The 13,173-nt window shown below is 39.8% G+C and overlaps 1 protein-coding gene across 1 annotated transcript in view; it reads right to left on the reverse strand.

Moving 5' to 3' along the window:
- The window catches only part of LOC101423803 (uncharacterized), a 446,281-nt gene extending 433,396 nt beyond the window's left edge, over positions 1-12,885 (reverse strand). The window contains 6 exon segments of the mRNA XM_071210051.1: positions 545-859; positions 935-1,027; positions 6,301-6,618; positions 6,699-7,007; positions 12,449-12,754; positions 12,816-12,885. Of these exon segments, the coding sequence (XP_071066152.1) occupies positions 545-859; positions 935-1,027; positions 6,301-6,618; positions 6,699-7,007; positions 12,449-12,754; positions 12,816-12,885 (1,411 nt within the window).
- Positions 12,886-13,173: the final 288 nt, after the last annotated feature.

The raw sequence follows: 13,173 nt of genomic DNA on the forward strand, positions 1-13,173 counted from the left end.
GGGACTGTGGCCCTGCGCAGCGGGCCTTAAAGCTCCAACCCTTCCATTACTCCAGGCCATCGACCCACTTGTCTCAGGCACTGCAGGAGAGACTAACACTGTGGGAAGGGTTCTAATATCCCTTTCTGAATCCTTTTCTTAATCAGTGCATTGTTCCCTCTGCTTGTGTCACGCTGTGTGCCTTTGTAGAGAATGGAGTAGAAGAGAGGTGAAGCAGTGCTCCAAGAACTGCCTCAACAAACTGGAGGTGCACTGCGGTAAACCAGGTGTGCAAGGGGATTTACAAGGCATCCTTCTCCCCCCTTTTTACTACGACTGAAGTGCAGTCCTATTTTTATTTTGGAAACACTAGAATAATCTATCTTGTCAGATGAAATCTCTGCAGGAAGAAATCCATCCTGGCGGCTGTTTGAGAAATAAGAACCTGGAGGGGAGACCCTTCTGCTGTGGGTGATTCAGCTCGTGCTTCCCGCGGGGATAGACCCCACCCCTTTTGAGAATGAGCTGCCTCCCACCCCAGATGTGGGCAAGAAGGAGGGCAGACCTGAGCAGACCACCCCCGCGTCCTCCTTGTGTCTGCAGTCGTGCCGCCCCCAGCCCCGGGAAGGGCACTTCCACACGTGGGACTCCTTTCCTGTGCAGTTGAGGTGGTCCAGCCAGATAGGCCCCGATCCCGCACCGAAGTGAGCGGAGACGGTGGCCCTGACGGCCACCCCACAGCCCAGCTGTCTGCACACCACGTGGGCATCGCTCAGGTCCCAGCCGTCGTCACAGATGGTGCCCCAGGAGCCCTGGTGAAGGACCTCCACTCTGCCGGCACAGAGACCGCCCCCGTCCGCCAGGCGGAGCTGTCTGCTCCCTGAGGGAGAGAGCCAGGTCAGTGGGGGCTTTTTACAGGATGGGAAGGGCTTCCTGGTCCCGGGGGACCCCTCACCTGGGCAGTTGGCAGCACTCTCCTCCGAGTCTGCAGAGACCGCGGGATGAGACATGGAGTCATTGCACTGGGGCACCACCTGGGTCTGGTTTCCTACAGAAATGTCGTGACCAGTGTTTAGAAGGTTAGCGAACAGGAAGACGATTTGTATGTGAGATGTTATAACTTCAGAGGCAACTATTACGGAGAATTCTGCTTTTGAAGATGGCAAACCTGCCTAGTTTAAGCAAATCATTGCACAGAGAATGACTTCTGAAAAGCTGGAATATATAAATCCTGGTTAGCCACATTGTAGTGTTACAGAGACAGCAATAAGTTTTAGAGCCAAGCTCTCAGAGAGAATTGAAGGCCAGAGGTGGGCACCTTCCCACTGGAGACATTTGCCAATTCATAAGGCAAGAGTGAGAACCTGGAAAGCTCAACAGAGTTTTTGTCAGACTTACAACACTGCCGGAACATAAATTATAATCCAAGGTTTGCCCAGCATGAGGATCTGCCTTAAACAACCAGAAAACATGAACTTCTATAGAAGGAAGTGTGACCATTCTCATAAGGCTTGATCCCCAGCTTCTAGTCTCCTCAAGTCCCTTTAAATAAGGTGATCTGAAACTAACTCAGAAAGTGCCTGCAAGAAGAAAAATGAAATCCTTTCTGAAGGGTTTCTACAACTATTCATATACAATTTCTATAAATTAAAAAAAAAATACCCAGACATAAGAAATTTGATAAAAAAACAAGAGGGAAAGGACACATTAAGAAGAAGGGCATCCTGCTTTTCGAGTAACCTGACAGGGATTTAATAACCATGGATAAAATGTTCAAGGAATTAAATGACAAGACTGATATTTTGGCAGAAAATGGTAATCACTTGGAAATTCTTGACCTGAAAAAGTCACTAAGTAAAACTAAGAATTCAAAGGATGAGTGCAGTAGCACAACAGCATAAGATAGAAACACTTAACTGAAAAATCAGATGAAAATGGCTAGAATAAAGCACAGGAAGGAAAAAAGAATGGAAAATAGAGTAGGGGCATAAGAGATGTGGTGAAAAGTTCTAATGTTCACATACATTAATACTAAGTCTGGCATACAGAAGGTCACAATTGACAGAACTAAAAGTAGAAATTTGAAACTCCGCTTTCACAGTGGGATAGTTTAATATACATATGGTGGTATTTAAATATATGCAGAAATTCTTTGATATCACATACATGAGGTGGATCTTTGCCTCCTTCCATGAATCTGGGCTGACCTTTGTAAGTGTCAGGTAAGTAACAGAATGCAGGAAGGTAACATTATTTACTACTTATAAGAGTCACACCATAAATTTTAGAACATAGGAAGGTCATAATACAAAATGATTAAAAAGCAATACCATGCAAAGAAATAGAGTGTGGCATTATTAACATCATACGAAGTAGAATTTATGTTTAAAAAGTTGCTAAAGAGCACTATTTCATATTTTAAGTTATCATAATCCTACCGAAGATAAAACAATTCTATTTTGTATTTAACTTTGAAATGCACGATAAAATATAAATGAGAAAGAAACAATCATATTTAGAGATTTTAACACACTTCTTTCAATAATTGATGGAAAAACATATATAATTGAGTGATGTATGGAAGAGATGTATAATATTGTTAACAAATTTAATTAATTGACATGTATATAAAAAACATGCAGCCAGGAAATATAGGAAACATTTTCAAGTACACATGGAAACTTTATTAAAAAATACTACATGCTGGATCATAAACTAATCTCAATAAATTTCAAATGATTTATATCATATACAGTACTTTGTCTGCTTATGGTGCACTTGACCTAAAAATTAATATCAAAACACTAACTAAAATTTTTCAATTGTTTGGAAGTTACAAAATAAAGTTCTAAATAAAACAAAGCTAATTAGAATGACTTTTAACCTAAATGATAATAAATATACAACAAAACCGAACATGTATAAGATAGCCAAATCTTTGGCTAGAGTCAAATTTAAAGCCTAAATGCATATAAAAAAAATAGAGTCTGAAAATCAATGCTAAAAACATTCATATCTGGAAGATAAAAATATAAAATCAAACCAAAGAAAGTAGAAAATATAATAAAGTTAATCACAGAAATCAATGGTATAAACAAAGCCATTGATAATATATTACTTAATAAAAATGACTTAATAAAGAATAGAAGATCTGAATAATCCTGAATTTGTTAAAGATGCTGAATTTGTAAGTAATTAAAACCCCTCAACAACAGCAAACCAAACCAATCAACCAACCAAACAAAAAGCAAAGAAATTACAGGGCCAGATGTCTTTCGCAGTTCATAGCTAGTAGCAGTGTGTCAATTAAAAATTTCCTGAATTTGATAGCTACATAGGTCTTTATGAATATCTTTGTACTTATGAAATGAATGATGAAAAACCTAAGAGTAAAGGGACATGATGTTTTTAAGACAATTTATGGTTAAGAGGAAAAGAAACACAAGCATATATATTTTGTATATGTGGATGTGAATGTGTGTATGTACAGTGTTAATATGTGAATCTGGGTGAAGGTTGTGAGGGGGTTCTTTATATGATTCTTGCAACTTCTCTGTAAGTTTGTGATTATTAAAAAATAAAAAGTTATACAAATACAAAGAAAAATAAAGACAACACCAAATTCTTGCAGAGTATAAAAAAGGAGGAAAAATTTTCCCTCTCATTTTATGAAAACAGCAAAGTCTTAATATATAAAACTTTGCCTAGAAAGGAGAATTACAGACCAATGTCTTTAATGCATATAGATGCAAAATTCATGAAAAAAATACTAGCAATTTGAATTCAACAATGTATAAAAAGAATATACCAATTCTCTTGTATTCTTCCTGTTGTCCGGAAATGGTGTTTGTTCCAGAAATGCAAGATGAATGCAACCTTTGTAAAGCAAATATGTAAAATTCACCACGGTAACAAAATTAAGTAAAGAATCACATAATCAGGTATTAGATATGGAGTAAGCATTTGACAAGATTCAATACTTATACAAGATAGATTCTTTTAGCATATTGGATATAGGTGGGATTTTGTGATAAGCACCATTGTATTAGCCAGAAAAAGGGATGCTGATACAAAGCACCAGAAATCTGTTGGCTTTATAAAGTGTATTTATTTGGGGCAGAAGCTTACAGTCACAAAGCCCTAATGAGTCTAACTCAAGGTACCATAATAAGTACTTTATCACCCAAAGTCATTTGCCATGTGTTGAAGGAAGATGGTGGGAGATGTCAGCTTTCCTTCTTCCTTTTAAGGCTCTGTGGTCCCATCTCAGCTGTAGGGCTCATCTCTCCTCCTGGGGCTCATTTCTTTCTGGGCTCAACTGCTCTGGTCTCTTCACAAGGTCAGCTGTAAACTACCAGGCAAATGGCTTGTCTCTTCCTGGAGCCTCTGCCTTGTCTATGGATCCTCCTCTCTTCATCTGCATTCTTCTCTGTATCTACATCTTCTGGACTTTCTTAACTGAGTATCTTTATATAGCTCGCCAAGGAGGTGGGGACTCAAAATGAGTCGCCCTAATGACATGTTTGAGTCAAAGCCCTAATCTTGATTTAATAAAGTAAAAATGAAACCTCTGAATACAATAAAATCAATGGATTATCATGCCCAGAGGAACAGACAAGTTTACAAAAATAATCAAACATCCTTTTTTGGAATAAATAAATAATATCAAACTACTGCAGTCATATACAAAAATCTTGGAAAAAATGTCTCAGCGGTGGAATACTAAAAAATGAAAATTAAAAGCTCTATGAAAAATACCATCCAAAACATAAATAACCTAAAAGAAAACTTAGTCAAAGATGACCAAGACCTCTGAGAAAAATTAAAGACCTTAACATATGGTGGGACGCATCTTATGAATGAATTGAGAAACTCACTACTGTCAAATCAGTCATCTCTAAATTCACATGTAGATTAAAAACGATCTCAATCAAAATGCTATCATACTAATGTTTTGGTGAAAATGACAAACTCATTCTATAATTTTTGTGGAAATGAAAACTACCAAGAATGGCTAACATACTAAGGAAGAAAAGCAACAAAGTGAGATAAGTTACTTCACCACATATCAAGAGTTAAAGTTACAAGAACTAAGGAAGTGTGGTACTGATGCAAGGATAGACAAATGATATGAAGGAACAGAATAGAAAGTCCAGAAAAAGCTCAGACATACATAGACTGTTTATGATAAAGGTGGTACTGCAGTGGAGAAAGGATTGGAGTGTTTTATATGGATATCCTTATAAAAACATAAAACTAGATCCCTATCTCACACTACACATAAATATTAATTCTAGAAGTAGTATATAATTCTATGCAAAAGAAAAATAATTAGACCTGTAAAATATTGTGTGAGAACATCTTCAGAATCTTGAGGTAGACAAAGGTATCCTAAAAAGGAAATAAGTATTAAAGGGACAGGAAAAAGTTGATAAATTGTGCTTCATTAAAATTAAGAACCCAGCTAATTGAAAACATGATTAAGAGAGTGAAAACAAAAAGCCATTCATTAAATACATAGAATAAATACATGCAGATTTGATCCAAAAGTTAATGTCACAGTTATTTGTAGCATCATTATTTGTAATAGTCAAGAATTGAAAGAGCTTAACATTTTTATCATTAGTTGAGTGAATCAATACATTGGCATGTGGTCATTCAATGGAATATTTATCACAATAATAATTAATAAAACACTGCTATAAACAACAATATAGATGAATCACAAACATAATATTGAATCAAAGAAGTTAAACATAAAAGAGAACATACTGAAGTATATTAGAAAATGTTGAAAAAAATTCAGCAAAAATATTGATTTAGAGTAGTTGCCCACAGGACAGAATAAGTATATGGCTTTATATAAAGTTTACAAGCAGGTAGAACTATTTTGTGGTAGCAGATTTTGTGGTATTTTGTGGTAGCAGATTTTAGGAGAGTGGTTTCCTTTGGAGAACAGGAGGGAACACTGATTGCCGGGGTGGGCAGGTGGCTCTGGGTGCAGCTGACACTTGCTTTGTTAACCTGGGTTGTTGAATCAGAACTGTGTTTGTGTTATTCTAATTCATTGTTCTATGCACTGATTGTTTGTACACTTCTCTTTAAATTATATTTAAATGTAGTTAACCGTGTTTATAAAAAAAAAATAGAATAGCTCTTGACCCCTGACCCTAAACCGACAGATGAATGAACAATGAGAGGAGACAAATTTCACCACAGCACGCCCCACTTTTGAAGGCAGCTTTTGCACAATTTCTACTCCTCAAGGCATTTCACTCAAGTGATCTCCTGAGTACCACTTAGTCCTCACGTGTGTCTTACCTGAGCAGATCACAGAGGCCGTGTTTCCATGGGTGCAGTCAGGGATCCCCAGGGCAGTCACAGGGCATTGCCACAAAAATAACTCAGCCCCTGAGCAGTGAAATCGGTGTTTCCAGACCCCATCATCTCCTTCCACAAGGTATGCTCCTTCTGGGGTAGAGCTGGCGACTCCACAGCCGAGCTGTCGGCAAACAACATTGGCATTGGCCATGTTCCAGTGGGAGGCACAGAGTGCTCTCCAGCCTCCAGAAATATTCATCTCCACTTGTCCCTCACACTGAGAGTTGCCATTTTTCATGAGCCGCACTTCTGTGTACTCTGGCAGGAGAAGACAGGAATTCAGTTTTTCATATCTAATGAGGTACAGGGGAATGTCAAAGTCTTGCTGTGAGTCTCACCTGAACAGACAATGTGAACTGCCCCACTGTGGTTACAAGTGTCTCCAGGGCAGGGCACTTTAGGGCAGAACCAGAGCTCCTGCTCCTGCCCCTTACATCGGAATCCTTCAGCCCAGACCCGACCTTCAGCCTCTCTGAAGGGCACGTCCCTCACTACAGACACAGCCTTGCCACACTGCAGCTCTGCACAGATGACCTGGGCAGTGGCCAACGTGAAGTTCCTGTCAGACACTGGAGTCCAGTCTCCTCCAGAATGCACTTCCACTCGCCCTGAGCAGGGTCCATCCCCTCCAGCCAGGCGCACAAATCCTAAGGGAGAAAAAGCAAACCCAGGGAGTGGTTATCATCCTGGCTTGGCATTTGGATGGGACATCTTACAATCAGTGGTATGAAAATCTCCACTCCCACCCAGGGATGGAGCACGGGAGAGGATTCAACAGGTGGTATCAGAATAAGTCATCCTTGAGTGAGTTTCTGAAGACAGATCCAGAAGGGATTTCAGGGTCAGTTCAGAACTGCTGATTCCAGGAACATATACTTTGGAGTCAGCTAAAAAAGGGAATTCCTCCTCTGCGGTCTGATACTGAGGGAATGCTCTGAGAACATTCATTTTTTGAATGTTACTGTAATCATTTCCCTCTTAAAAGAGTTAAGATCTCACTGGCCCAGGCCTTGACAGAACAATGAAGCCAAAAACTGCATTGGGCAATTTATCTTTTTCTTAGAAATCCTTCCAATTTTCATCAAGGAAGATGATACAGAAGTCGCTTGGGAGGGTTCTGTATTTTACTGAAGGTTAGGGCATTATCTCAGAACTTTTTTTTTTTTAAAAGATTTATTTATTTGTTTATTTCTCTTCCCTTCTTCCCCCCACCCTGGTTGTCTGTTCTCTGTGTCTCTTTGGTGTGTCTTCTTTGTGCGCTTCTGTTGTTGTCAGCAGCACAAGAATCTGTTTTTTTTTTGTTGCCTCATCTTGATATGTCAGCTCTCTGTGTGTGTGGTGCCATTCCTGGGCAGGCTGCACATTCTTTTGCGCTGGGCGGCTTTTCTTATGGGGTGCACTCCTTGCGTGTGGGGCTCCCCTACACGGGGGACACCCCTGCGTGGCATGGCACTCCTTGTGCGCAACAGCACTGCACATGGGCCAGCTCCACACAGGTCAAGGGGGCCCATGTGGTAGATGGACGCCCTAACCACTGGGCCAAGTCTGCTGCCATTTATCTCAGAACTTAACAAGGAGGTAGTGCTCTTCAATCAGTTTTGAGCCATTTGATCAGTATTTCTGAAAGCTAGAAATATGCCATTTACTACTGAAAATGCATGGGGTCTCTAGTGAAGACAGTCAGGAATTATTGGGCTGAAGGAAATTGCAAAGAAGGTGTGCATTGAAACTTGGGTGCCAAAGTATGAAAAGCAGAACAAAATGAGGGGTAAAAAAAAAATAACACAAAACAAACAAAACCGGACATCGAGTACAAGAGTCTAGAGACCTATCATGAAGATAGACAAGGTTAGAAGGCCATCTTCCTAGAGGTGGAATTCTGACCAGATTTTTCTCCCATCCTATCCTCAAGAGACTGATGAATAGGAAAACTGCAGAAAGACTGAGGGCTCAAGAGAAGGACTACATTCGTTATAACTAGTCCACATTTATGGTTTACATTTTATTTTTTGGATCCTTTTGATGGTGATTAATTCGAAGGATTTCTTAGGTTACCAATATAAAAAATCAGTTGTATACAGGTGAGTCTAGATGTTCAGAAAGCTCAGCGCATTATTGGAGTGGGGGAAGGAGGACAGTAGACCTCACCATTTTACTTGAACTTCTGGGATTTGTCCATGAACCTGCATGAGGTTCCCAGCATGAGTTCACAAATCCTTGCTTTGAACCAGCCAACTAGATGGTGAAATGAAACCCATGGCTTGCTTCCTGTTGTACTATGATTCTCAAAGACATCAATGCTGCCTTTGCCACCATCAAGACAAAATACAGCATCCAGTTTGTGGATTAGTGTCCCACTGGCTTCATGGTTGGCATTACCAGACCCCACTGTAGTATCTGGTGGAGAACTGGCCAAGGCCCAGGCAGCTGTGTGCATGCTGAGCAACACCATAGATATTACTCAGGCCTGGGCTTGCCTGTACCACAAATTTGACTTGAGGTTTGCCAGCATGCCTTTGTTCACTAGTATGTAGGTCAGGGATGGAGGAAGGAGAGTTTCCTGAGGCCTGTGAGGACATGGCTGCCCTTGAGAAGGATTATGAGGAGGTTGGTGTGAATTCTGTTGAAGGAGAGGGTAGGGGAGGACAGGAATATTATTATCCATTTCTCTCAGTTCTACAGAATGTCACATCCCAAGCAGTTCAGCTTCTATGTTAGCTGACAGGCTTTTAAGCTGTCTGGTTAGATTTTCTTCCTTCCAACCTGTGATCATGTCTCATTTTTTCATGTGTACCTGTAAAGTTTTCCATCATGTCTCGAAGTAAAGGCTTTAAGAAAAACAAAGCAAAAACAACAACATAAAAACCTTACAACTTAGCAACTAATCAATATAAGGTTTAAATCTACCCATTGAGTACTCTATGGAGGTAAGGATTAGGGTTATCTTTTTCACTATTTTATGTCCAGAAAGTTCAGTTTCTGTATCATAATATTAATGAATTTAATATTTGTTAATGAATGAAAAAACTTCAATATTATCCCAAAACCACAAATTATATTTATTTCCATGAAAAAAAGTCCTACTAAATATTTTATGAGTGAGGTGAAAACCATTCTTTGGGTTCACTATCTTCTTTTCCTTTTCAATGGTACATTTCTAGCTCTCAAGAATAATGATGGCATGGCTTTATTCAGATTGAATAGCACTATGTCTTTGCAAAGTTCTTAGATAATGCCCTAATTTTCAGTATAATATAAAACCCTCCAAGGGATTTGTGCATCATCTTCCTTAGTGAAAATTGGGAGAATTTCTGAGAAAGAGATAGCTCACCCAATATAATTCTACTCTTGGCACTGGCCAACGGGATCTAAACCTCCTATAGCCTGATATTCATACAGTGAATGTTCTCATAGCATCTTGGAATTAGGCACTCTACCAGAAAATGTTCCTGAAGTGACCCTAGTAGCATTGTGAAGTATCATTGTCAACTTCACAATCCATTCACTTATCTAAAAAACATTTATTGAGCATTATGAGATATGAAGTATTATGTGTTCATTAAATAACATATATCCAAAAGCTTTTTGGAAAAATATTTGATTCAGGAATCTCAACCACTGATGTACTCTACACAGAGGTGATCACTATCAGTTATTCTCCAGGACTGAAGAACACTGTTACAAATAATGAAATGTAAACTGTACACACTCTGGGTGTGATTCAGGTCTAGGCATACATTGTTCTCACAAACCATAATCATCTAATCAAAAGATGGGACTTACTGTGGAACTAGGTGTTCCTTGCATTTTAAGGTTTTAAAACTTATTAGTTTTTAATTGAAAAAAGTGCATCTTTTTTTTTTAATAATATGGCTATCGTATTAGGAATCTAGAGAAAAATCATTCTCTTTCTCTTTCTCAGATGCTCAAAGTATAATGCCTCAACTTTACTGTGTAAACCTTCTTTATATCTGTCTTTCCGTATGCAGGAATATATTATTACATATATTACTCCTTCTTCCTAATTTGCAATAGGAAAACCCCAGAAGTTTGAATGCTGTTGTCAGTCCATCTAAGCCTCTACTATATGGATTTGAGATCTTCAATTATTTGTCAGGGTAGCCGTCCTTTTGAATCCTGTAAATCTCTCGGTGCATCCTGGAGAATGGAATCCGTCACATCCTGACATGATTTCAAAGGCCTGAAGTGGTCAGCACATACCTGGAATGAGCATATACTGTGTGTCCTGAAACAATGTGTCTTCACTCTCTGAGGTGTAAACTGTTCCTGCTCTGAGACATAATGCAAAGCAATTCACTTAGGCTTATGTTGAGACATAAAACATTAACTCTAAAATTTAAAATACATTAATCAGGATGCTCCCATCTGCAAATGACAGAGACCCTACTCAATGAGGTTTGGTAATAAAGCTGGCATGGCTGATGGAATAGCTGGGTTCCCAAGGGAAAGCTTGAAGAATGGGAATCAAAAGCTTCCAGGACTTTCCCTCCCTGAATTCCTTTCTAATCCCTGCTTCTCTTCATTGTCTCTGTTCTTCAGAAAATTTTTCTCCTCACAGCTGAGACTGCAGACACTGGCCTTCCCTAGTCCTCTACCTGCTCACACTGATCCACAAGAAGAGAGTAAATTCTGGGCCAGAACGTCTATTGCTTCTACCTGTGTTATGGGCCCTCCCCTGGACCACACAGCAGACAGGCGGAGGAGGTAGGAGAAAGGTGTGTGAAGGCAATATTGAGAACTCAATTTAATGGCGTTTTATTCAAAATCCAAATATCTTTTCAGTGTGCCATGTCCTGGGAACTTTGGTAGGTGTTTTGGGGATGTAAATTGCAACAAAAAACATTTCTTATGTTTTCTTCTAGTGGGAGAGATGAAAAATAGGCAGTTTAAAGCATTGTGAAAAAGTTATGAGAGCCCTTGATGTAAAAAATAAAGGAAAACTGCTACTTCTGAGAACTGTTTTTTTGATATGAATCAATCCTGTAAGGCAAGTTGATTGTTGCAGCTTGATAGACCCTTGTCTTGTCTCTCACTGATCTAGTTACCCTATGTTCTTAGATAAGTTACTCAGTCAAATTTCTTCATCATTCAGAACTCCTCCGTATTTTCACTTTGAGCCTTACCACTTGGTCTTCTCTGTCCCTACAATCAGTCTCACAGAATTCACATTGTGTACACAGGGTATTCTCCACCCTATACCTGGTCCTCTGTAATGCTCAGAGGACCCTTTATCAACTCCCATTGCCATTCTCTCCCCACTTCTAGTCAGTCTAAGCTTCTTTCACATTCTTCTAAAGTTCTATATGTCCCCTTACCTCCTTCTTATCAACTAAACTCCCAAATGTACTTCTCTTACATTATTGAAGCCATCAGTTACAAACACCAGAATCTCCTACCATAGAGCAAACAAATTAATATTTTATTGCATCTACCAATGACTTTCCAGTTCATGCCTGAGTTTCTCTCCAAAGTTTGAGTTTATATGGTAGTGTTTTAAAGAAAAAAGTGAGAAAGAAAATTTTCTGGTAACAATGGGAGAAAGAGAACTCTACAACTTGGAACATTTATCCAGAACTCTCTGGATGTTCTATCCCAGGAGCTATGAATACTTAATAAATGAATCTGCAAAGGAGAGATGCAATTGACACAAATCTCAAAATTTCACTCTGATTTTTTAATGGTATCCCCTGTGCATCTCTATTTCTCTATTAACTCAGTGCAAAGCTGTGTCTTACCATACATATATAAACACTCAATTCAGAAACACCCAGTCCTCAGAAGATAAAGGGAAGTACAACCTCATTCTTATTCCTCCCTCTGAGAGTCTCAGGTCACAAAAGGAGTGTATGTGGTGGTTTGTGAATGTACACTCTTACACAGTAAATTATAAAAAACAAAATCATGAAGCTTGATTTTAATTGAGGTGAAACCAGCATAAACTATTTTAGATCAGCAGTTGAGACTTACAAGAGGGAAGTAAAGAGGCCCATCATTCTACTTCTAGCAGAATTCTGATACCAGATTCAGATGCCACTGTCTAAGCTAGTCGCCAATGCACTGACTATACCTGAGCAGATGACTCCTACGTCATTCTTGTGAACGCATGGATATCGCCCCAGTCTCGCAGAAGGACAATTCCACACGTGTGACTCCTTTCCTGTGCACTCCAGGTTGTACAGCCAGATGTATCCTGATCCCTCCCGAAAGCTAGAGGAGACGGTGGCCACTCCACAGCTTAGCTGTCTGCACACCACGTGGGCATCGTTCAGGGTCCAGCGGTGGTCACAGACGGTGCCCCAGGAGCCCTGGTAAAGGACCTCCACTCTTCCGGCGCAGCGACCATCCCCGTCTGCCAGGCGGAGCTGTTTGCTCCCTGAGGGAGAGAGTCAGGTCAATGGGGACGCTTTTAATGGGTTGGGAAGAGTTTTACTGACCTGTGGGACAGATTACTGAGTGGTTGGTAGCAGTCTTTTCAGAGGCCACAGAGCCTGCGAGATCAGACATCGGGAGACCGCACCAGGGCACTAGCTAGCAGAAACATTATGACCGGAGAGTAGGAAGTTTAGAGAACAGGAAGTAGAATTCAACTAAATAGTAAAAACCTGTTGAAGGCATCTGAGAAGAAAGCTGTAATGTTGGAGTGATATTTTTAACATCAGTGGTACCTTCTTTATGGAGAGTTGTGCTTCTGACAATGGCAAACTTGCTTGTGTTAAACAAACCATTGCACAGAGAATGACTTCATACAAGCTGGAACATATGAATACTGGTTGTCAGCATTTAGAGCTCCCA

This window comes from Dasypus novemcinctus, chromosome 20 (assembly GCF_030445035.2).
Source record: "Dasypus novemcinctus isolate mDasNov1 chromosome 20, mDasNov1.1.hap2, whole genome shotgun sequence".
NCBI lineage: Eukaryota > Metazoa > Chordata > Mammalia > Cingulata > Dasypodidae > Dasypus > Dasypus novemcinctus.